This window comes from Salvelinus alpinus, chromosome 10, assembly GCF_045679555.1.
Source record: "Salvelinus alpinus chromosome 10, SLU_Salpinus.1, whole genome shotgun sequence".
Lineage (NCBI taxonomy): Eukaryota > Metazoa > Chordata > Actinopteri > Salmoniformes > Salmonidae > Salvelinus > Salvelinus alpinus.
The window spans coordinates 77052044-77078552 of record NC_092095.1 but is presented as its reverse complement, the minus strand read 5'-3'; the positions used below and the strand labels follow the sequence as shown (position 1 = coordinate 77078552).

Sequence of the window (26509 nt, the reverse complement as noted above, 5' to 3'; positions counted from 1 at the left end):
ACCTGTCTGTACCATAACTCAGTCATGTAGTACAGGTGTAACCTGTCTGTACCGTAACTCAGTCATGTAGTACAGGTGTAACCTGTCTGTACCGTAACTCAGTCATGTAGTACAGGTGTAACCTGTCTGTACCGTAACTCAGTCATGTGGTCTAGTACAGGTGTAACCTGTCTGTACCGTAACTCAGTCATGTGGTCTAGTACAGGTGTAACCTGTCTGTACCGTAACTCAGTCATGTAGTGTAGTACAGGTGTAACCTGTCTGTACCATAACTCAGTCATGTAGTACAGGTGTAACCTGTCTGTACCGTAACTCAGTCATGTAGTACAGGTGTAACCTGTCTGTACCATAACTCAGTCATGTAGTACAGGTGTAACCTGTCTGTACCGTAACTCAGTCATGTAGTACAGGTGTAACCTGTCTGTACCGTAACTCAGTCATGTAGTACAGGTGTAACCTGTCTGTACCATAACTCAGTCATGTAGTACAGGTGTAACCTGTCTGTACCGTAACTCAGTCATGTAGTACAGGTGTAACCTGTCTGTACCGTAACTCAGTCATGTAGTACAGGTGTAACCTGTCTGTACCGTAACTCAGTCATGTAGTACAGGTGTAACCTGTCTGTACCGTAACTCAGTCATGTAGTACAGGTGTAACCTGTCTGTACCGTAACTCAGTCATGTAGTACAGGTGTAACCTGTCTGTACCGTAACTCAGTCATGTAGTACAGGTGTAACCTGTCTGTACCGTAACTCAGTCATGTAGTACAGGTGTAACCTGTCTGTACCGTAACTCAGTCATGTAGTGCAGTACAGGTGTAACCTGTCTGTACCGTAACTCAGTCATGTAGTACAGGTGTAACCTGTCTGTACCGTAACTCAGTCATGTAGTACAGGTGTAACCTGTCTGTACCGTAACTCAGTCATGTAGTACAGGTGTAACCTGTCTGTACCGTAACTCAGTCATGTAGTACAGGTGTAACCTGTCTGTACCGTAACTCAGTCATGTAGTACAGGTGTAACCTGTCTGTACCGTAACTCAGTCATGTGGTGTAGTACAGGTGTAACCTGTCTGTACCGTAACTCAGTCATGTAGTACAGGTGTAACCTGTCTGTACCGTAACTCAGTCATGTAGTGTAGTACAGGTGTAACCTGTCTGTACCGTAACTCAGTCATGTAGTACAGGTGTAACCTGTCTGTACCGTAACTCAGTCATGTGGTGTAGTACAGGTGTAACCTGTCTGTACCGTAACTCAGTCATGTAGTACAGGTGTAACCTGTCTGTACCGTAACTCAGTCATGTAGTACAGGTGTAACCTGTCTGTACCGTAACTCAGTCATGTAGTACAGGTGTAACCTGTCTGTACCGTAACTCAGTCATGTAGTACAGGTGTAACCTGTCTGTACCGTAACTCAGTCATGTAGTACAGGTGTAACCTGTCTGTACCGTAACTCAGTCATGTAGTACAGGTGTAACCTGTCTGTACCGTAACTCAGTCATGTAGTACAGGTGTAACCTGTCCGTACCGTAACTCAGTCATGTAGTACAGGTGTAACCTGTCTGTACCGTAACTCAGTCATGTAGTACAGGTGTAACCTGTCTGTACCGTAACTCAGTCATGTAGTACAGGTGTAACCTGTCTGTACCGTAACTCAGTCATGTAGTACGGGTGTAACCTGTCTGTACCGTAACTCAGTCATGTGGTGTAGTACAGGTGTAACCTGTCTGTACCATAACTCAGTCATGTAGTACAGGTGTAACCTGTCTGTACCGTAACTCAGTCATGTAGTACAGGTGTAACCTGTCTGTACCGTAACTCAGTCATGTAGTACAGGTGTAACCTGTCTGTACCGTAACTCAGTCATGTAGTACAGGTGTAACCTGTCTGTACCGTAACTCAGTCATGTGGTGTAGTACAGGTGTAACCTGTCTGTACCGTAACTCAGTCATGTAGTACAGGTGTAACCTGTCTGTACCGTAACTCAGTCATGTAGTACAGGTGTAACCTGTCTGTACCATAACTCAGTCATGTGGTGTAGTACAGGTGTAACCTGTCTGTAGCGTAACTCAGTCATGTAGTACAGGTGTAACCTGTCTGTGCCGTAACTCAGTCATGTAGTACAGGTGTAACCTGTCTGTACCGTAACTCAGTCATGTAGTACAGGTGTAACCTGTCTGTACCGTAACTCAGTCATGTAGTACAGGTGTAACCTGTCTGTGCCGTAACTCAGTCATGTGGTCTAGTACAGGTGTAACCTGTCTGTGCCGTAACTCAGTCATGTAGTACAGGTGTAACCTGTCTGTACCGTAACTCAGTCATGTGGTGTAGTACAGGTGCTGTGTCCGTACCGTAACTCAGTCATGACGTGATCAGTCAGTCAGTCCCTGGCCCTGGGCGGCTGGTAATACTGGACCGTGGGCCGGGTCCTCGTGTTGGTCCGAGGCTGCCCGTCTCCCCCGCGCCGGTACTCTAACCCCTCCTCTTCCTTCTGCCACCACACATACAGACCTACCATCAGTTTGGCCATTTTTTAACATCACACTGAATACGATTCTATTCTGACAAGCAGGACCTGATCCTAGATCTGCCCTCTGGCTCAAGACACTGTGAATACAGGCCCTGGTTTATGAGATGATATTAGAGCAGCTGATCTTCCTGAAGGCAAAACCCATGTCGTATCAGTCTATGTGTTCACAACTGAATAATAGGACTTTCTATTAGGCAGAATGTAGGTCCATTCTCAATGAGTCTTTCCTCGTTTCCTTACATCCCTCTCTCCTCTCCTCCTTCTCAACAACCCATTAGAGGAGATGGTCGAAGGGGGTGGGGGAGGGACCTTGGACATTCTCCTCCAATACGGTTGAGAAGCTGGAGAGCAGAGAGAGGACGTAAGGAATCGTGGAAAGGTGAGTTGAGACAGAGCCAACTTGTAGTCCATAGATACTTTACCCAGAAGTCCGTGTTGACCGTTCTGATGTTGTGTAGAAGGACCTCCTCACAGTTTCCATACTCAGTAAAGACCACGACGGCCGTGAGACCAGAGGGATGTACAGCGTCTATCCTGGACCTGTAGAACTATACACAGAGGTGTCATTACACACAGAGTCTATCCTGGACCTGTACAACTACACACAGAGGTGTCATTACACACAGAGTCTATCCTGGACCTGTACAACTACACACAGAGGTGTCATTAAACACAGCGTCTATCCTGGACCTGTTCAACTACACACAGAGGTGTCATTAAACACAGCGTCTATCCTGGACCTGTTCAACTACACACAGAGGTGTCATTACACACAGCGTCTATCCTGGACCTGTCAACTACACACAGAGGTGTCATTACACACAGCGTCTATCCTGGACCTGTACAACTACACACAGAGGTGTCATTAAACACAGCGTCTATCCTGGACCTGTACAACTACACACAGAGGTGTCATTACACACAGCGTCTATCCTGGACCTGTCAACTACACACAGAGGTGTCATTACACACAGCGTCTATCCTGGACCTGTCAACTACACACAGAGGTGTCATTACACACAGAGTCTATCCTGGACCTGTACAACTACACACAGAGGTGTCATTACACACAGAGTCTATCCTGGACCTGTACAACTACACACAGAGGTGTCATTATACACAGAGGTGTCATTAAACACAGAGGTGTCATTAAACACAGAGGTGTCATTAAACACAGCGTCTATCCTGGACCTGTACAACTACACACAGAGGTGTCATTATACACAGAGGTGTCATTAAACACAGAGGTGTCATTAAACACAGAGGTGTCATTAAACACAGCGTCTATCCTGGACCTGTACAACTACACACAGAGGTGTCATTATACACAGAGGTGTCATTACACACAGAGGTGTCATTAAACACAGAGGTGTCATTAAACACAGAGGTGTCATTAAACACATCGTCTATCCTGGACCTGTACAACTACACACAGAGGTGTCATTACACACAGAGGTGTCATTAAACACAGAGGTGTCATTAAACACAGCGTCTATCCTGGACCTGTACAACTACACACAGAGGTGTCATTACACACAGCGTCTATCCTGGACCTGTACAACTACACACAGAGGTGTCATTACACACAGCGTCTATCCTGGACCTGTACAACTACACACAGAGGTGTCATTATACACAGAGGTGTCATTACACACAGCGTCTATCCTGGACAACTACACACAGAGGTGTCATTATACACAGCGTCTATCCTGGACCTGTACAACTACACACAGAGGTGTCATTACACACAGCGTCTATCCTGGACCTGTACAACTACACACAGAGGTGTCATTAAACACAGCGTCTATCCTGGACCTGTACAACTACACACAGAGGTGTCATTAAACACATCGTCTATCCTGGACCTGTTCAACTACACACAGAGGTGTCATTACACACAGCGTCTATCCTGGACCTGTACAACTACACACAGAGGTGTCATTACACACAGCGTCTATCCTGGACCTGTTCAACTACACACAGAGGTGTCATTATACACAGAGGTGTCATTAAACACAGAGGTGTCATTATACACAGCGTCTATCCTGGACAACTACACACAGAGGTGTCATTACACACAGAGGTGTCATTATACACAGCGTCTATCCTGGACAACTACACACAGAGGTGTCATTACACACAGAGTCTATCCTGGACCTGTACAACTACACACAGAGGTGTCATTACACACAGAGTCTATCCTGGACCTGTACAACTACACACAGAGGTGTCATTATACACAGAGGTGTCATTAAACACAGAGGTGTCATTAAACACAGAGGTGTCATTAAACACAGCGTCTATCCTGGACCTGTACAACTACACACAGAGGTGTCATTATACACAGAGGTGTCATTACACACAGAGGTGTCATTAAACACAGAGGTGTCATTAAACACAGAGGTGTCATTAAACACATCGTCTATCCTGGACCTGTACAACTACACACAGAGGTGTCATTACACACAGAGGTGTCATTAAACACAGAGGTGTCATTAAACACAGCGTCTATCCTGGACCTGTTCAACTACACACAGAGGTGTCATTACACACAGCGTCTATCCTGTACAACTACACACAGAGGTGTCATTAAACACAGCGTCTATCCTGGACCTGTTCAACTACACACAGAGGTGTCATTAGATACAGAGTCTATCCTGGACCTGTCAACTACACACAGAGGTGTCATTACACACAGAGTCTATCCTGGACCTGTTCAACTACACACAGAGGTGTCATTACACACAGCGTCTATCCTGGACCTGTTCAACTACACACAGAGGTGTCATTAAACACAGCGTCTATCCTGGACCTGTACAACTACACACAGAGGTGTCATTAAACACATCGTCTATCCTGGACCTGTTCAACTACACACAGAGGTGTCATTATACACAGAGGTGTCATTACACACAGCGTCTATCCTGGACAACTACACACAGAGGTGTCATTATACACAGCGTCTATCCTGGACCTGTACAACTACACACAGAGGTGTCATTACACACAGCGTCTATCCTGGACCTGTACAACTACACACAGAGGTGTCATTAAACACAGCGTCTATCCTGGACCTGTACAACTACACACAGAGGTGTCATTAAACACATCGTCTATCCTGGACCTGTTCAACTACACACAGAGGTGTCATTACACACAGCGTCTATCCTGGACCTGTAGAACTACACACAGAGGTGTCATTACACACAGCGTCTATCCTGGACCTGTACAACTACACACAGAGGTGTCATTATACACAGAGGTGTCATTAAACACAGCGTCTATCCTGGACAACTACACACAGAGGTGTCATTAAACACATCGTCTATCCTGGACCTGTTCAACTACACACAGAGGTGTCATTACACACAGCGTCTATCCTGGACCTGTACAACTACACACAGAGGTGTCATTACACACAGCGTCTATCCTGGACCTGTACAACTACACACAGAGGTGTCATTACACACAGAGTCTATCCTGGACCTGTACAACTACACACAGAGGTGTCATTAAACACAGCGTCTATCCTGGACCTGTAGAACTACACACAGAGGTGTCATTACACACAGAGTCTATCCTGGACCTGTCAACTACACACAGAGGTGTCATTAAACACAGCGTCTATCCTGGACCTGTACAACTACACACAGAGGTGTCATTATACACAGAGGTGTCATTAAACACAGCGTCTATCCTGGACCTGTATAACTACACACAGAGGTGTCATTACACACAGAGTCTATCCTGGACCTGTACAACTACACACAGAGGTGTCATTAAACACAGCGTCTATCCTGGACCTGTACAACTACACACAGAGGTGTCATTACACACAGCGTCTATCCTGGACCTGTACAACTACACACAGAGGTGTCATTACACACAGCGTCTATCCTGGACCTGTACAACTACACACAGAGGTGTCATTAAACACAGAGGTGTCATTACACACAGCGTCTATCCTGGACAACTACACACAGAGGTGTCATTATACACAGCGTCTATCCTGGACCTGTACAACTACACACAGAGGTGTCATTACACACAGAGTCTATCCTGGACCTGTACAACTACACACAGAGGTGTCATTAAACACAGCGTCTATCCTGGACAACTACACACAGAGGTGTCATTATACACAGCGTCTATCCTGGACCTGTACAACTACACACAGAGGTGTCATTAAACACAGCGTCTATCCTGGACCTGTAGAACTATACACAGAGGTGTCATTAAACACAGCGTCTATCCTGGACCTGTACAAATACACACAGAGGTGTCATTAAACACAGCGTCTATCCTGGACCTGTTCAACTACACACAGAGGTGTCATTATACACAGAGGTGTCATTACACACAGCGTCTATCCTGGACAACTACACACAGAGGTGTCATTAAACACAGCGTCTATCCTGGACCTGTACAACTACACACAGAGGTGTCATTATACACAGCGTCTATCCTGGACAACTACACACAGAGGTGTCATTATACACAGCGTCTATCCTGGACAACTACACACAGAGGTGTCATTAAACACAGCGTCTATCCTGGACCTGTACAACTACACACAGAGGTGTCATTAAACACAGCGTCTATCCTGGACCTGTTCAACTACACACAGAGGTGTCATTATACACAGAGGTGTCATTACACACAGCGTCTATCCTGGACAACTACACACAGAGGTGTCATTAAACACAGCGTCTATCCTGGACCTGTACAACTACACACAGAGGTGTCATTATACACAGCGTCTATCCTGGACAACTACACACAGAGGTGTCATTATACACAGCGTCTATCCTGGACAACTACACACAGAGGTGTCATTAAACACAGCGTCTATCCTGGACCTGTACAACTACACACAGAGGTGTCATTATGCACAGCGTATAACCAGTCTAGTCTGTCCAAGAACATTTTGTGTAAAACTTTGGACAAGTGTTGAAAGTTATATCAAACTCAAGAATGTGAACAGTGTTTAATATCGTCAAATTATTTGCCATTTATTTTAGGAGATTTCAATTTAATTGATTGTCTCCCATCTATCTAACCATGACTCCAGTGTTAATATAATTGTACCTTGTAATCCTCCCATCTATCTAACCATGACTCCAGTGTTAATATAATTGTACCTTGTAATCCTCCCATCTATCTAACCATGACTCCAGTGTTAATATAATTGTACCTTGTAATCCTCCCATCTATCTAACCATGACTCCAGTGTTAATATAATTGTACCTTGTAATCCTCCCATCTATCTAACCATGACTCCAGTGTTAATATAATTGTACCTTGTAATCCTCCCATCTATCTAACCATGACTCCAGTGTTAATATGGTTGTACCTTGTCGTCCTCCCATCTATCTAACCATGACTCCAGTGTTAATATAATTGATTGTCTCCCATCTATCTAACCATGACTCCAGTGTTAATATAATTGATTGTCTCCCATCTATCTAACCATGACTCCAGTGTTAATATAATTGTACCTTGTAATCCTCCCATCTATCTAACCATGACTCCAGTGTTAATATAATTGTACCTTGTAATCCTCCCATCTATCTAACCATGACTCCAGTGTTAATATATTTGTACCTTGTAATCCTCCCATCTATCTAACCATGACTCCAGTGTTAATATAATTGATTGTCTCCCATCTATCTAACCATGACTCCAGTGTTAATATAGTTGTACCTTGTAATCCTCCCATCTATCTAACCATGACTCATGTGTTAATATAGTTGTACCTTGTAATCCTCCCATCTATCTAACCATGACTCCAGTGTTAATATAATTGTACCTTGTAATCCTCCCATCTATCTAACCATGACTCCAGTATTAATATAATTGTACCTTGTAATCCTCCCATCTATCTAACCATGACTCCAGTGTTAATATACAGTGGGGAGAACAAGTATTTGATAAACTGCCGATTTTGCAGGTTTTCCTACTTACAAAGCATGTAGAGGTCTGTAATTTTTATCATAGGTACACTTCAACTGTGAGAGACGGAATCTAAAACAAAAATCCAGAAAATCACATTGTATGATTTTTAAGTAATTAATTTGCATTTTATTGCATGACATAAGTATTTGATCACCTACCAACCAGTAAGAATTCCGGCTCTCACAGACCTGTTAGTTTTTCTTTAAGAAGCCCTCCTGTTCTCCACTCATTACCTGTATTAACTGCACCTGTTTGAACTCGTTACCTGTATAAAAGACACCTGTCCACACACAATCAAACAGATTCCAACCTCTCCACAATGGCCAAGACCAGAGAGCTGTGTAAGGACATCAGGGATAAAATTGTAGACCTGCACAAGGCTGGGATGGGCTACAGGACAATAGGCAAGCAGCTTGGTGAGAAGGAAACAACTGTTGGCGCAATTATTAGAAAATGGAAGAAGTTCAAGATGACGGTCAATCACCCTCGGTCTGGGGCTCCATGCAAGATTTCACCTCGTGGGGCATCAATGATCATGAGGAAGGTGAGGGATCAGCCCAGAACTACACGGCAGGACCTGGTCAATGACCTGAAGAGAGCTGGGACCACAGTCTCAAAGAAAACCATTAGTAACACACTACGCCGTCATGGATTAAAATCCTGCAGCGCACGCAAGGTCCCCCTGCTTAAGCCAGTGCATGTCCAGGCCTGTCTGAAGTTTGCCAATGACCATCTGGATGATCCAGAGGAGGAATGGGAGAAGGTCATGTGGTCTGATGAGACAAAAATAGAGCTTTTTGGTCTAACTCCACTCGCCGTGTTTGGAGGAAGAAGAAGTATGAGTACAACCCCAAGAACACCATCCCAACCGTGAAGCATGGAGGTGGAAACATCATTCTTTGGGGATGCTTTTCTGCAAAGGGGACAGGACGACTGCACCGTATTGAGGGGAGGATGGATGGGGCCATGTATCGCGAGATCTTGGCCAACAACCTCCTTCCCTCAGTAAGAGCATTGAAGATGGGTCGTGGCTGGGTCTTCCAGCATGACAAAGCCACGAAGCACACAGCCATGGCAACTAAGGAGTGGCTCCGTAAGAAGCATCTCAAGGTCCTGGAGTGGCCTAGCCAGTCTCCAGACCTGAACCCAATAGAAAATCTTTGGAGGGAGCTGAAAGTCCGTATTGCCCAGCGACAGCCCCGAAACCTGAAGGATCTGGAGAACGTCTGTATGGAGGAGTGGGCCAAAATCCCTGCAGCAGTGTGTGCAAACCTAGTCAAGAACTACAGGAAACGTATGATCTCTGTAATTGCAAACAAAGGTTTCTGTACCAAATATTAAGTTCTGCTTTTCTGATGTATCAAATACTTATGTCATGCAATAAAATGCAAATTAATTACTTAAAAATCATACAATGTGATTTTCTGGATTTTTGTTTTAGATTCCGTCTCTCATAGTTGAAGTGTACCTATGATAAAAATTACAGACCTCTACATGCTTTGTAAGTAGGAAAACCTGCAAAATCGGCAGTGTATCAAATACTTGTTCTCCCCACTGTAAGTGTACCTTGTAATCCTCCCATCTATCTAACCATGACTCCAGTGTTAATATAATTGTACCTTGTAATCCTCCCATCTATCTAACCATGACTCCAGTATTAATATAGTTGTACCTTGTAAACCTCCCATCTATCTAACCATGACGCCATTGTTAATATAATTGTACCTTGTAATCCTCCCATCTATCTAACCATGACTCCAGTGTTAATATAATTGATTGTAATCCTCCCATCTATCTAACCATGACTCCAGTGTTAATATAGTTGTACCTTGTAATCCTCCCATCTATCTAACCATGACTCCAGTATTAATATAGTTGTACCTTGTAAACCTCCCATCTATCTAACCATGACGCCATTGTTAATATAATTGTACCTTGTAATCCTCCCATCTATCTAACCATGACTCCAGTGTTAATATAGTTGTACCTTGTAATCCTCCCATCTATCTAACCATGACTCCAGTGTTAATATAGTTGTACCTTGTAATCCTCCCATCTATCTAACCATGACTCTAGTGTTAATATAATTGTACCTTGTAAACCTCCCATCTATCTAACCATGACTCCAGTGTTAATATAGTTGTACCTTGTAAACCTCCCATCTATCTAACCATGACTCCAGTGTTAATATAGTTGTACCTTGTAATCCTCCCATCTATCTAACCATGACTCCAGTGTTAATATAGTTGTACCTTGTAATCCTCCCATCTATCTAACCATGACTCCAGTGTTAATATAATTGATTGTAATCCTCCCATCTATCTAACCATGACTCCAGTGTTAATATAGTTGTACCTTGTAATCCTCCCATCTATCTAACCATGACTCCAGTGTTAATATAGTTGTCCCTTGTAATCCTCCCATCTATCTAACCATGACTCCAGTGTTAATATAATTGATTGTAATCCTCCCATCTATCTAACCATGACTCCAGTGTTAATATAGTTGTACCTTGTAATCCTCCCATCTATCTAACCATGACTCCAGTGTTAATATAATTGTACCTTGTAATCCTCCCATCTATCTAACCATGACTCCAGTGTTAATATAGTTGTCCCTTGTAATCCTCCCATCTATCTAACCATGACTCCAGTGTTAATATAGTTGTCTTGTAATCCTCCCATCTATCTAACCATGACTCCAGTGTTAATATAATTGTACCTTGTTGTCTTCCCAGTAGAGCGCCAGAACCTGGTCTCCTGGTTTCAAGGTCCCCAGGCCTTGAGACACTGCAGTCTCCATGGACCCAACCTGCCCCTGGTCTGACCTCTGCCCTTTGACCTGCCCTGTTCTCTTCTTAGGGGCGGTGTTGGAGTTGTTATGGGCGGGGTTAGTGCTGTTCCTGTTGTGTGGCTCCTCCCTCTCCCTGGGGGCGGGACCAGTGGAGTAGTTCTGTTGTTTGATTGGCCCTGTCCGGTGTTCCGTTGACGAGTCACCGTTTTGGAGGTGTGGCCCTGAGCCTGGGCCGCTGCCCACTTGGCCTTTCACTGGACGAGACTCACCACGGGACACGCCCCAGTCCTGCGTCCCGGCGCTACAGTCCTTCTCTTGCCCCGCCCACGACGTAGAAGAGTTGGGCGGTCCGTTGTCCCGGTAACGGTCAAAGTTGTCCGAGTTGGGCCGTTCCCTGTGGGACTTCCCCCCTCCTCTCCGCCTGCTGTTGGGCTCGGCTCTACAACGACAACACAACTTTACTGCACATCCCAGAATGCAATTTTTTTTTTCTTCATTGGCATCACCGTACAAGAATGAAAAACCATTGCATACACATGAGAAAACAGTCAACCCTCAACACATTGTATTCATAAACACGGATGACATTGACAATCAGACGACATTCATAGTCAGGTCTAATCAAGTATCCGTACAAACCACGCCACTTAATATAATGTTTACATAAACTACATTACTCATCTCATATGTATATACTGTACTCTATACCATCTACTGCATCTTGCCATCTTTATGTAACTAAATGTATCACTAGCCACTTTAAACAATGCCACTTTATATAATGTTTACATAACCTATATTACTCATCTCATATATATATACTATATTCTTTACTATCTACTGTATCTTAGTATATGCTGCTCTGACATTACTCATCCATATATGTATATATTCTTAATTCCATTCCTTTACTTAGATTTGTGTGTATTAGGTATTTGTTGTGAAATTGTTCGATATTACTGCATGGTCGGAACTAGAAGCGCAAGCATTTCACTACACTCGCATTAACATCTGCTAACCATGTGTATGTGACCAATAACATGTGATTTGATGAGACGATATTCATAATCAAGTTTAATCCAGAATCCGGACCTGTTTTCCGCTCTGCTGTCAGATCTCTGGACCCCTTTAGGTTCTGATCCACAGTTAGAACTGGACTCTGTCTGGTGCTGGCCTGGTTTAGAGGCAGCTGGTGCAGGCCCGTTGTCCTGCTTCATCCCTCCTCCTCCTCCTCCTCCTCTCTTATTAAACGACAGATCAGGTACCGAGTGCTGCTCTCTCCGACTTTGGTTCTGGAACCCTCCGGAACCAGAACTAGAACCTACTCTGATTCCCTGCTGGAAGGTTCCAGAACCAGAAAGATCCCCCTGGGTTCCGTCTCTAGGTTCTCTATTCCGCTGGCCAGGGGCGGGGTACGTAGCAGGGCAGAACACCGATGTCTGTCCTCTGGACTCCCTGGCTGCTTGTCTCTCATTCTGGGCCTCTCTCCACCTCTCTGGCCCTCCTCCACCTCCAGGAGGGGCTTTCTCCTGTGTCTGGCCCCTTTCCTGGCCTCTGTCCTGGGCTCTCTCCTGGCCCTGCTGGCCCCCTGCTGGAGCTGGGGCTGGGGAAGGGGTGGATGTGGCGATGGAGGGGTCGTGGCCAGGTTTAGGGAAATCCTTGTCACTGTCCCTCTGGAAGCGAGGTGGTCTGTCGTTCCTCTCGTTTCTCTCCTTCCGTGGTCTGTCGTTCCTACTGTCTGACCTGTCGTTGCGGCTGTCGCTGCGTTGGGGGTACCTGCCCTGGGACTGGCTGTCGCTGCGTTGGGGGTACCTGTCCTGGGACTGGTGGTGGTCGTTAGGGGGGAACGTCATCTTACCATCGTGATGCCTCTGAGAGGACTGGCTCTTTGGCTCTGGAGGAGAAACCCAGAGAAACACACACACACACACACACACACACACACACACACACACACACACACACACACACACACACACACACACACACACACACACACACACACACACACACACACACACACACACACACACACACACACACACACACACACACACACACACACACAGGGTGTAAACGTTTAAACATTAAAACATTTCAAACAAATTGGAAACACAAAATGTTGTTATTGTTTGCTGATAGACAGACCCAGAGCCCGGTTCTGACTGTCTGGTGTCTGACCTGCCTATACTGATAGATAGACCCAGTGCCCGGTTCTGACTGTCTGGTGTCTGACCTGCCTATACTGATAGATAGACCCAGTGCCCGGTTCTGACTGTCTGGTGTCTGACCTGCCTATACTGATAGATAGACCCAGTGCCCGGTTCTGACTGTCTGGTGTCTGACCTGCCTATACTGATAGATAGACCCAGTGCCCGGTTCTGACTGTCTGGTGTCTGACCTGCCTATACTGATAGATAGACCCAGTGCCCGGTTCTGACTGTCTGGTGGCTGACCTGCCTATACTGATAGATAGACCCAGTGCCCGGTTCTGACTGTCTGTCTGGTGGCTGACCTGCCTATACTGATAGATAGACCCAGTGCCCGGTTCTGACTGTCTGTCTGGTGGCTGACCTGCCTATACTGATAGATAGACCCAGTGCCCGGTTCTGTCTGTCTGGTAGCTGACCTGCCTATACTGATAGATAGACCCAGAGCCCGGTTCTGACTGTCTGGTGTCTGACCTGCCTATACTGATAGATAGACCCAGTGCCCGGTTCTGTCTGTCTGGTAGCTGACCTGCCTATACTGATAGATAGACCCAGAGCCCGGTTCTGACTGTCTGGTGTCTGACCTGCCTATACTGATAGATAGACCTAGTGCACGGTTCTGACTGTCTGGTGGCTGACCTGCCTATACTGATAGACAGACCCAGTGCCCGGTTCTGACTGTCTGGTGGCTGACCTGCCTATACTGATAGACAGACCCAGTGCCCGGTTCTGTCTGTCTGGTGGCTGACCTGCCTATACTGATAGATAGACCCAGTGCCCGGTTCTGACTGTCTGGTAGCTGACCTGCCTATACTGATAGATAGACCCAGTGCCCGGTTCTGTCTGTCTGGTAGCTGACCTGCCTATACTGATAGATAGACCTAGTGCCCGGTTCTGACTGTCTGGTGGCTGACCTGCCTATACTGATAGATAGACCTAGTGCACGGTTCTGACTGTCTGGTGGCTGACCTGCCTATACTGATAGATAGACCTAGTGCACGGTTCTGTCTGTCTGGTAGCTGACCTGCCTATACTGATAGATAGACCCAGTGCCCGGTTCTGACTGTCTGGTGGCTGACCTGCCTATACTGATAGATAGACCCAGTGCCCGGTTCTGACTGTCTGGTGTCTGACCTGCCAATACTGATAGATAGACCCAGTGCCCGGTTCTGACTGTCTGGTGTCTGACCTGCCTATACTGATAGATAGACCCAGTGCCCGGTTCTGACTGTCTGGTGTCTGACCTGCCTATACTGATAGATAGACCCAAAATACTGAATCTTAGGAGGCGATTCCCAGAGGAAAATGTCCTTTCTTTCTACTAAATGTCTCATTACTACATTTGCACACACTGTATACAGATTTTTCTATTGTGTTATTGACTGTATGTTTGTTTATTCCATGTGTAACTCTGTGTTGTTGTTTGTGTCGAACTGCTTTGCTTTATCTTGGCCAGGTCGCAGTTGCAAATGAGAACTTGTTCTCAACTGGCCTACCCAGTTAAATAAAGGTGAAATAAAATAAATAAAATTGGCAAGTCATGGTATTTAACAAGATGTAAAGATTGGTCTGTGCGCAGGCAGCAGGCAGGCTATACGATTGTTTATCCCACAGGCAGCTCAAGATTAATTTGATGGACAGTTCTGGAGGCCTCGTGATAGACGTTAGTCCCACTTCAGAAGCGACCTTCCTTTACAGACAAGTAAAATACCCGTTCAGCGGGCGATTCCACTCTATCTCCAGAGAAGGTTTGGTGTTGGCATTTAAAAAGCTGTCGTGTACCCTTACAGACAAACATACCGACGCAGAGGCGCTTTCAAGGGGATATGACTGAGGGAGATAGAACTTCACTGTCTGGCCCTAGAGGTCCTTATTAGGACCATTATTCTGCATCGTGAATGAATTATTCTGCATCGTGAATGAATTATTCTGCATCGTGAATGAATTATTCTGCATCGTGAATGACTTATTCTGCATCGTGAATGACTTATTCTGCATCGTGAATTAATTATTCTCCATTGTGTATTAATTATTCTCCATTGTGAATGAATTATTCTGCATTGTGAGTTAATAGGATCATTATTCTGCATCGTGAATTAATTATTCTGCATCGTGAATGAATTATTCTGCATTGTGAGTTAATAGGATCATTATTCTGCATTGTGAACTAATAGGATCGTTATTCTGCATTGTAAATTGCCTTGGAATTTTCAGATATTTTTGTATAGTTTTAACAGAAAATTATTTGTAAAAAATGCAGATGAAATGATAAGCAAAATTGTCCATTGGTCACATCCCTAACGTGTACACACACAAACATGTTCTAGATACTGTCTTTTAATTGGAGACCTGAGAAACAAATAAAATCGAAACAAACTTCATTATATACCCGTATATAAACAAAGAAGGGAGAAACAAACGTCATTATATACCCGTATATAAACATAGAAGGGAGAAACAAACGTCATTATATACCCGTATATGAACAAAGAAGGGAGAAACAAACGTCATTATAATACCCGTATATAAACAAAGAAGGGGGAAACAAACGTCATTATAATACCCGTATATAAACAAAGAAGGTAGAAACAAACGTCATTATATACCCGTATATAAACAAAGAAGGGGAAACAAACGTCATTATAATACCCGTATATAAACAAAGAAGGTAGAAACAAACGTCATTATATACCCGTATATAAACAAAGAAGGGAGAAACAAACGTCATTATATACCCGTATATAAACATAGAAGGGAGAAACAAACGTCATTATATACCCGTATATAAACAAAGAAGGGAGAAACAAACGTCATTATATACCCGTATATAAACATAGAAGGGAGAAACAAACGTCATTATAATACCCGTATATAAACAAAGAAGGGAGAAACAAACGTCATTATATACCCGTATATAAACAAAGAAGGGGGAAACAAACGTCATTATATACCCGTATATAAACAAAGAAGGGAGAAACAAACGTCATTATAATACCCGTATATAAACAAAGAAGGGAGAAACAAACGTCCTCATATACTTTTTTAAAAAACAAAGAAGGCGGAAACAAAAGTCATTGCCAGAGTTCAGTAAAAATGATCCCAAACTCTGGTTTCAAACATTTAAATACTTGAAATGAGCCCAAACATCAAACAGTAACTTCCCCTCATGAAAGGAAGGAAATGAAAGCCATCCCTCTCTGTTGGCTGTGTCCATTTCCCCTCTGTGGTGAACCATGTGTCAGTTTGTCCCAGAGTCTGATGTCAGAGACTTAACTAACGACAGCACTGTTTTATACAGCTTACTACCCTCTGTAGAGAGACACACAGACCATCTGGCTCCTCACTATAACCACCAGAGGAGAGGACAGGACTACAGCACTGTTTAATACAGCTTAATACCCTCTGTAGAGAGACACACAGACCATCTGGCTGGCTCCTCACTATAACCACCAGAGGAGAGGACAGGACTACAGCACTGTTTAATACAGCTTAATACCCTCTGTAGAGAGACACAGACCATCTGGCTCCTCACTATAACCACCAGAGGAGAGGACAGGACTACAGCACTGTTTAATACAGCTTAATACCCTCTGTAGAGAGACACACAGACCATCTGGCTGGCTCCTCACTATAACCACCAGAGGAGAGGACAGGACTACAGCACTGTTTAATACAGCTTAATATCCTCTGTAGAGAGACACACAGACCATCTGGCTGGCTCCTCACTATAACCACCAGAGGAGAGGACAGGACTACAGCACTGTTTAATACAGCTTAATATCCTCTGTAGAGAGACACACAGACCATCTGGCTCCTCACTATAACCACCAGAGGAGAGGACAGGACTACAGCACTGTTTTATACAGCTTAATATCCTCTGTAGAGAGACACACAGACCATCTGGCTCCTCACTATAACCACCAGAGGAGAGGACAGGACTACAACACTGTTTAATACAGCTTAATATCCTCTGTAGAGAGACACAGACCATCTGGCTGGCTCCTCACTATAACCACCAGAGGAGAGGACAGGACTACAGCACTGTTTAATACAGCTTAATATCCTCTGTAGAGAGACACACAGACCATCTGGCTCCTCACTATAACCACCAGAGGAGAGGACAGGACTACAACACTGTTTAATACAGCTTAATATCCTCTGTAGAGAGACACAGACCATCTGGCTGGCTCCTCACTATAACCACCAGAGGAGAGGACAGGACTACAGCACTGTTTTATACAGCTTTAATACCCTCTGTAGAGAGACACACAGACCATCTGGCTGGCTCCTCACTATAACCACCAGAGGAGAGGACAGGACTACAGCACTGTTTAATACAGCTTAATATCCTCTGTAGAGAGACACACAGACCATCTGGCTCCTCACTATAACCACCAGAGGAGAGGACAGGACTACAGCACTGTTTAATACAGCTTAATATCCTCTGTAGAGAGACACACAGACCATCTGGCTGGCTCCTCACTATAACCACCAGAGGAGAGGACAGGACTACAGCACTGTTTAATACAGCTTAATATCCTCTGTAGAGAGACACACAGACCATCTGGCTCCTCACTATAACCACCAGAGGAGAGGACAGGACTACAGCACTGTTTAATACAGCTTAATATCCTCTGTAGAGAGACACACAGACCATCTGGCTGGCTCCTCACTATAACCACCAGAGGAGAGGACAGGACTACAGCACTGTTTAATACAGCTTAATATCCTCTGTAGAGAGACACACAGACCATCTGGCTCCTCACTATAACCACCAGAGGAGAGGACAGGACTACAGCACTGTTTAATACAGCTTAATATCCTCTGTAGAGAGACACACAGACCATCTGGCTGGCTCCTCACTATAACCACCAGAGGAGAGGACAGGACTACAGCACTGTTTTATACAGCTTAATACCCTCTGTAGAGAGACACAGACCATCTGGCTCCTCACTATAACCACCAGAGGAGAGGACAGGACTATAGCACTGTTTTATACAGCTTAATACCCTCTGTAGAGAGACACAGACCATCTGGCTCCGCACTATAACCACCAGAGGAGAGGACAGGACTACAGTACTGTTTTATACAGCTTAATACCCTCTGTAGAGAGACACACAGACCATCTGGCTCCTCACTATAACCACCAGAGGAGAGGACAGGACTACAGCACTGTTTAATACAGCTTAATACCCTCTGTAGAGAGACACACAGACCATCTGGCTCCTCACTATAACCACCAGAGGAGAGGACAGGACTACAGCACTGTTTTATACAGCTTAATACCCTCTGTAGAGACACACAGACCATCTGGCTGGCTCCTCACTATAACCACCAGAGGAGAGGACAGGACTACAGCACTGTTTAATACAGCTTAATACCCTCTGTAGAGAGACACACAGACCATCTGGCTCCTCACTATAACCACCAGAGGAGAGGACAGGACTACAGCACTGTTTAATACAGCTTAATACCCTCTGTAGAGACACACAGACCATCTGGCTCCTCACTATAACCACCAGAGGAGAGGACAGGACTACAGCACTGTTTAATACAGCTTAATACCCTCTGTAGAGAGACACACAGACCATCTGGCTGGCTCCTCACTATAACCACCAGAGGAGAGGACAGGACTACAGCACTGTTTAATACAGCTTAATACCCTCTGTAGAGACACACAGACCATCTGGCTCCTCACTATAACCACCAGAGGAGAGGACAGGACTACAGCACTGTTTAATACAGCTTAATACCCTCTGTAGAGAGACACACAGACCATCTGGCTGGCTCCGCACTATAACCACCAGAGGAGGGGACAGGACTACAGCACCAGAGACAGGATTACGGCACCAGAGATTATAACACCAGAGACTACAACACCAGAGACTACAACACCAGAGACTATAACACCAGAGACAGGACTACTACACCAGAGACTATAACACCAGAGACTATAACACCAGAGACTATAACACCAGAGACTATAACACCAGAGACTATAACACCAGAGACTATAACACCAGAGACTATAACACCAGAGACTATAACACCAGAGACTATAACACCAGAGACTATAACACCAGAGACAGGACTACTACACCAGAGACTATAACACCAGAGACTATAACACCAGAGACTATAACACCAGAGACTATAACACCAGAGACTATAACACCAGAGACAGGACTACAGCACCAGAGACTATAACACCAGAGACTATAACACCAGAGACAGGACTACAGCACCAGAGACAGGACTACAGCACCAGAGACAGGACTACAGCACCAGAGACTATAACACCAGAGACTATAACACCAGAGACTATAACACCAGAGACTATAACACCAGAGACTATAACACCAGAGACTATAACACCAGAGACTATAACACCAGAGACTATAACACCAGAGACAGGACTACTACACCAGAGACTATAACACCAGAGACTATAACACCAGAGACTATAACACCAGAGACTATAACACCAGAGACTATAACACCAGAGACAGGACTACAGCACCAGAGACTATAACACCAGAGACTATAACACCAGAGACAGGACTACAGCACCAGAGACAGGACTACAGCACCAGAGACAGGACTACAGCACCAGAGACTATAACACCAGAGACAGGACTACTACATCAGAGACTATAACACCAGAGACTATAACACCAGAGACTATAACACCAGAGACAGGACTACTACACCAGAGACTATAACACCAGACAGGACTACTACATCAGAGACAGGACTACAGCACCAGAGACTATAACACCAGAGACTATAACACCAGAGACAGGACTACTACACCAGAGACTATAACACCAGAGACTATAACACCAGAGACTATAACACCAGAGACAGGACTACAGCAGCAGAGATTATAACACCAGAGACAGGACCCCTAACTGTACCTTGTATGGAGAAGCTTCCCATCTTGGATTCCAGGAAGTCAAACAGAGTGCTGGGTCCTGATGGTCTTCCTCCTGCTCCCTCCTCCTCATCCTCACCCCCAAACCTACTGGACCGACCCCGACCCCGGCCGCGACCCCTTCCTCTGTCTGCTGCATGGAGGAAACAGACGCAGCAGAAAAGTCACATTATCAATGGGATTCTATAGTTATTACGTCCATGTGTTTCAGCATCTCTTCAGGGAGGGGCTTACCTCTGGGTGGGGGGGGACAGGGCTTACCTCTGGGTGGGGGGGGACAGGGCTTACCTCTGGGTGGGGGGGGACAGGGCTTACCTCTGGGTGGGGGGGGACAGGGCTTACCTCTGGGTGGGGGGGGACAGGGCTTACCTCTGGGTGGGGGGGGACAGGGCTTACCTCTGGGTGGGGGGGGACAGGGCTTACCTCTGGGTGGGGGGGGACAGGGCTTACCTCTGGGTGGTGGGGGGGGGGACAGGGCTTACCTCTGGGTGGGGGGGGGGACAGGGCTTACCTCTGGGTGGGGGGGGGGGGGTGAACAGGGCTTACCACTGGGTGGGGGGCTTACCTCTGGGTGGGGGGGATGGGAACAGGGCTTACCTCTGGGTGGGGGGGATGGGAACAGGGCTTACCTCTGGGTGGGGGGGGATGGGAACAGGGCTTACCTCTGGGTGGGGGTCTGCTGGGTTCCTCGGGGGGTGGGGGGGGTTTGAAGGTCCCCGTCAGTAGACTGTTGAGAGCCGCCTCCATGTTGTTGTTGTTGTCCATCAGGGCCTGACGAGCATCCTCCTTATCAAACCCCATCTCCATAATGTCCCTGAGGGCCCGCTCATCCACCTAGAGGGAGGGGGGTGGGAGGGATGGGAGGGGGGAGGGATGGGAGGGAGGATGGAGGGATGGGAGGGAGGATGGAGGGATGATGGAGGGATGGGAGGGAGAATGGGGGGATGGGATGGAGGGATGGGAGGGGGGATGGAGGATGGAGGGAGGGATGGGAGGATGGGAGGGGGGGGGGGATGGAGGGATGGGAGGGATGGGAGGATGGGAGGGGGCATGGAGGGATGGGAGGGAGGATGGAGAGATGGGAGAGGGGAAGGAGGGATGGAGAGATGGGATGAGGGAGGATGGAGAGATGGGAGGGAGGATGGAGGATGGAGGGAGGATGAGGGAGGATGGAGGGATGGGAGGGAGGATGGAGGGATGGGATGGGAGGGAGGATGAGGGAGGATGGAGGGAGGATGGGGAGGATGGAGGGATGGGAGGGAGGATGGAGGGATGGGAGGGAGGATGGAGGGATGGGAGGGAGGATGAGGGAGGATGGAGGGATGGGAGGGAGGATGGAGGATGGAGGGAGGGATGGGAGGATGGGAGGGGGCATGGAGGGATGGGAGGGAGGATGGAGAGATGGGAGAGGGGAAGGAGGGATGGAGAGATGGGATGAGGGAGGATGGAGAGATGGGAGGGAGGATGAGGGAGGATGGAGGGATGGGAGGGAGGATGGAGGGATGGGAGGGAGGATGAGGGAGGATGGAGGGATGGGAGGGAGGATGGAGGGATGGGAGGGAGGATGGAGGGATGGGAGGGAGGATGAGGGAGGATGGAGGGATGGGAGGGAGGATGGAGGGATGATGGAGGGATGGGAGGGAGAATGGGGGGATGGGATGGAGGATGGAGGGATGGGAGGATAGAGGGATGAGAGGGGGATGGAGGGATGGGAGGGAGGATGGAGGGATGGGGTGAGGGAGGATGGAGGGATGGGGTGAGGGGGAGGATAGTAGCAGAGATAAATAATGAATAATTTATTTCACTTTTGTATATTATCTACTTAACATATGTTTCCCTTGCCAATAAAGCCCCTTGAATTGAATTGAGAAGTGCGTCACCTCTCCTAAATTCCAAAATAATAAAGACACTTCAAATGTCATATTATGTCTATATACAGTGTTGTAACGATGTGCTCTGGTATTCATTAACCCCCCCCATTTGAACTTCCCTCTCTCTCTGGTCTTCATTAACCCCCCCCCATTTGAACTTCCCTCTCTCTGGTCTTCATTAAACCCCCCCCCATTTGAACTTCCCTCTCTCTCTCTCTGGTCTTCATGAACCCCCCCCCCCCCATTTGAACTTCCCTCTCTCTCTCTGGTCTTCATGAACCCCCCCTCTCTGGTCTTCATTAACCCCCCTGTTTGAACTTCCCTCTCTCTCTCTGGTCTTCATTAACCCCCCCCCCCCCCATTTGAACTCCCCTCTCTCTGGTCTTCATTAACCCCATAAAAATACATCCACAGTTGATCATCACTTCTGCTGTAGTCTGCTCCAGACCAGAGAAAGAGAGGGGGGAGTTCAAATGGGGGGGGTTAATGAAGCTGTAGTCTGCTCCAGACCAGAGAGAGAGAGGGGGGAGTTCAAATGGGGGGGTTAATGAAGACCAGAGAGAGAGAGGGGGGAGTTCAAATGGGGGGGGTTAATGAAGCTGTAGTCTGCTCCAGACCAGAGAGAGAGAGGGGGGGGAGTTCAAATGGGGGGGGGGGTTAATGAAGCTGTAGTGTGCCCCAGACCAGAGAGAGAGAGAGGGGGGAGTTCAAATGGGGGGGTTAATGAAGCTGTAGTCTGCCCCAGACCAGAGAGAGAGAGAGGGGGGAGTTCAAATGGGGGGGGGGGTTAATGAAGCTGTAGTCTGCCCCAGACCAGAGAGAGAGAGAGGGGGGAGTTCAAATGGGGGGGGGGGGGTTAATGAAGCTGTAGTCTGCCCCAGACCAGAGAGAGAGAGAGGGGGGAGTTCAAATGGGGGGGGGGGGTTAATGAAGCTGTAGTCTGCTCCAGATTAACAGCCTTTCTATTCTATTGAGACTCCTCAGATTATCTCCTTAATCTGTTACCCCCCTCCACCTCTCTTGTCCCCCCATCCCCTGTCCTCTCCTACCCCCTCTATAGAGGGAACAGGGTGTAAAGTATTGCACTATATAGGGAATAGGGTGTAAAGTAGTGCACTATATAGTGAACAGGGTGTAAAGTAGTGCACTATATAGGGAATAGGGTGCCCTTTGGGAGACAGCCTAATGGGGGAAGGGAGGGGTCTCACTGTAAGCCAGGAGTCTACATTACACAACTGAATGAAAGACTAGCTGTGGTTGTTGTTGAGGCCTGCCCAGTCCCACACCGTCTTAAACCAATGAGGGTCCCCAAGATTATTTCACAATCAGACCACAAAGGACCCTAAACCATCATCTGACTCTGACACCAAAACGCTCATTAAAAACCAAATCAGAGACATTTTCACTGCAAGCCAGGAATCTAGATTAAACAAATGAATTAAATTGACTTGTTGTTGTTGTGAAGGGTAGACAGGTCAAGCCCAAAACCAGAGAGCCAAGGCATATTTTCCCAGAATTATTCTCCTGACCACAAAGACCTCAAACATCTTCAATTAAAACTGAAATGAGCGAGGGAGGGGGGGGGGGGCTTTTAGACAGAGAGAAAGAGACCCACCCGCCTATACAGAGCTATGGGAAACACTGGGTCAAAAGGTCAAAGCCCTCACCAGCTCGCGGTAATTTCCTAGTTCCCGGTAGTTTGGTTGTTCCCGGTAACTCCCGAGCTCTCTGTAGTTTCCTTCTGGTCGGCTGGACTCCTCTGTCCTCTCCGTCCTCTCCTCTCGTCTCTGCCGGTACGAGTCTCTGTCTCCTCGGTCTCCTCGTCGGTAGCTGTCCCGGCTGCCTGGATTACCGAGGTTTCCCCCAGCATTGCCTCCACCGCCAAACGTCCGAGTTCCCTTCAGAAGAGGTCAAGAGATTGGTTTCCCCGGGCAGACAGACAAAGTCTCTTCCCTGACTATGGAGAATCTAGACCTAATCTGTTTCTGGGAAACTGGTCCTTAATACACAACCAGCCAGTAGAAACAGTACCAACTCACACAGTGGGACACGGACAGAGTCAGACAGACATGTGTGATCCAGTTACTGTAGCTACAACAACAGGGATAAAACCACACACACACAAACAAACACACACACACCTCTTTGTTCTTGGCGACCTCGGCGATGGCTGCTAGCCTCTGCTTCTCAAACTCTTCGTTCTCGTCAGCTGTTTTCACCACACTGGTGCTGACCAGAGTCTTCCTGGTGTCCAGCTCTCTGGAGTCCACTTCCTCATTCCTTACACACTTCTGAGGAGCACAGAGAGAAGAGAATTTCATCAGTCTGATTGGTTAGTCAACGGAGAGAGAATCAGTCTGATTGGTTAGTAAACGGAGAGAGAATCAGTCTGATTGGTTAGTCAACGGAGAGAGAATCAGTCTGATTGGTTAGTCAACAGAGAGAATCAGTCTGATTGGTTAGTCAACGGAGAGAGAATCAGTCTGATTGGTTAGTCAACGGAGAGAGAATCAGTCTGATTGGTTAGTCAACGGAGAGAGAATCAGTCTGATTGGTTAGTCAACGGAGAGAGAATCAGTCTGATTGGTTAGTCAACGGAGAGAGAATCAGTCTGATTGGTTAGTCAACGGAGAGAGAATCAGCCTGATTGGTTAGTCAACGGAGAGAGAATCAGCCTGATTGGTTAGTCAACGGAGAGAGAATCAGCCTGATTGGTTAGTCAACGGAGAAAATCAGTCTGATTGGTTAGTCAACGGGGAGAGAATCAGTCTGATTGGTTAGTCAACGGAGAGAGAATCAGTCTGATTGGTTAGTCAACAGAGAGAGAATCAGTCTGATTGGTTAGTCAACGGAGAGAGAATCAGTCTGATTGGTTAGTCAACGGAGAGAGAATCAGTCTAATTGGTTAGTCAACAGAGAGAGAATCAGTCTGATTGGTTAGTCAACAGAGAGAGAATCAGTCTGATTGGTTAGTCAACGGAGAGAGAATCAGTCTGATTGGTTAGTCAACGGAGAGAGAATCAGTCTGATTGGTTAGTCAACAGAGAGAGAATCAGTCTGATTGGTTAGTCAACGGAGAGAGAATCAGTCTGATTGGTTAGTCAACAGAGAGAGAATCAGTCTGATTGGTTAGTCAACAGAGAGAAAATCAGTCTGATTGGTTAGTCAACAGAGAGAAAATCAGTCTGATTGGTTAGTCAACAGAGAGAAAATCAGTCTGATTGGTTAGTCAACGGAGAGAGAATCAGTCTGATTGGTTAGTCAACGGAGAGAGAATCAGTCTGATTGGTTAGTCAACAGAGAGAGAATCAGTCTGATTGGCTGTGTGTGGAACTAGGTAAATATTGGCAGTTGAATCAGTCTGATTGGTTAGTCAACGGAGAGAGAATCAGTCTGATTGGCTGTGTGTGGAACTAGGTAAATATTGGCAGGTCATACCTGTCCGAAGGGCACAAAGGGAGGGGCTCCACCTTCTCTTCCGATGTTACTCCTGCTGTGTTTGGCCAAGCTCTGGAGGTCAAAGGGGAGAAGAGGGGAATTTAGAACGCCCGTTAGTACATACATTTATACATTCTTAATTCCATTCCTTTATTTAGATTTGTGTGTATTGGGTATATGTTGTGTAATTAGATGTGTGTGTATATGTTGTGTAATTAGATGTGTGTGTATTGGGTATATGTTGTGTAATTAGATGTGTGTGTATTGGGTATATGTTGTGTAATTAGATGTGTGTGTATATGTTGTGTAATTAGATGTGTGTGTATTGGGTATATGTTGTGTAATTAGATGTGTGTGTATTGGGTATATGTTGTGTAATTAGATGTGTGTGTATTGGGTAAATGTTGTGTAATTAGATGTGTGTGTATTGGGTATATGTTGTGTAATTAGATGTGTGTGTATATGTTGTGTAATTAGATGTGTGTGTATTGGGTAAATATTATGTAATTAGATGTGTGTGTATATGTTGTGTAATTAGATGTGTGTGTATATGTTGTGTAATTAGATGTGTGTGTATATGTTGTGTAATTAGATGTGTGTGTATTGGGTATATGTTGTGTAATTAGATGTGTGTGTATTGGGTAAATATTATGTAATTAGATGTGTGTGTATATGTTGTGTAATTAGATGTGTGTGTATTGGTTATATGTTGTGTAATTAGATGTGTGTGTATATGTTGTGTAATTAGATGTGTGTGTATTGGTTATATGTTGTGTAAT

The 26509-nt window shown here is 46.1% G+C and overlaps 1 protein-coding gene across 4 annotated transcripts in view; it reads right to left on the bottom strand.

Moving 5' to 3' along the window:
- tdrd3 (tudor domain containing 3) overlaps positions 1 to 26509 on the bottom strand; it is a 64891-nt gene that overhangs the window by 5051 nt on the left and 33331 nt on the right. Inside the window, exons 6-14 of one of the 4 annotated variants that reach the window (XM_071330925.1) lie at positions 25731 to 25802; positions 24434 to 24583; positions 23960 to 24190; positions 21084 to 21255; positions 20405 to 20554; positions 12370 to 13171; positions 11206 to 11716; positions 2952 to 3077; positions 2351 to 2490 (exon numbers count right to left, since the gene is read on the bottom strand). In XM_071330925.1, coding sequence (XP_071187026.1) covers positions 2380 to 2490; positions 2952 to 3077; positions 11206 to 11716; positions 12370 to 13171; positions 20405 to 20554; positions 21084 to 21255; positions 23960 to 24190; positions 24434 to 24583; positions 25731 to 25802 — 2325 coding nt within the window. In that variant the 3' untranslated portion in view covers positions 2351 to 2379. Of the gene's footprint in view, positions 1 to 2350; positions 2491 to 2512; positions 2871 to 2951; positions 3078 to 11205; positions 11717 to 12369; positions 13172 to 20404; positions 20555 to 21083; positions 21256 to 23959; positions 24191 to 24433; positions 24584 to 25730; positions 25803 to 26509 lie in introns of those variants that run through there. The other 3 variants (XM_071330926.1, XM_071330927.1, XM_071330928.1) reach the window with 3 other exon arrangements.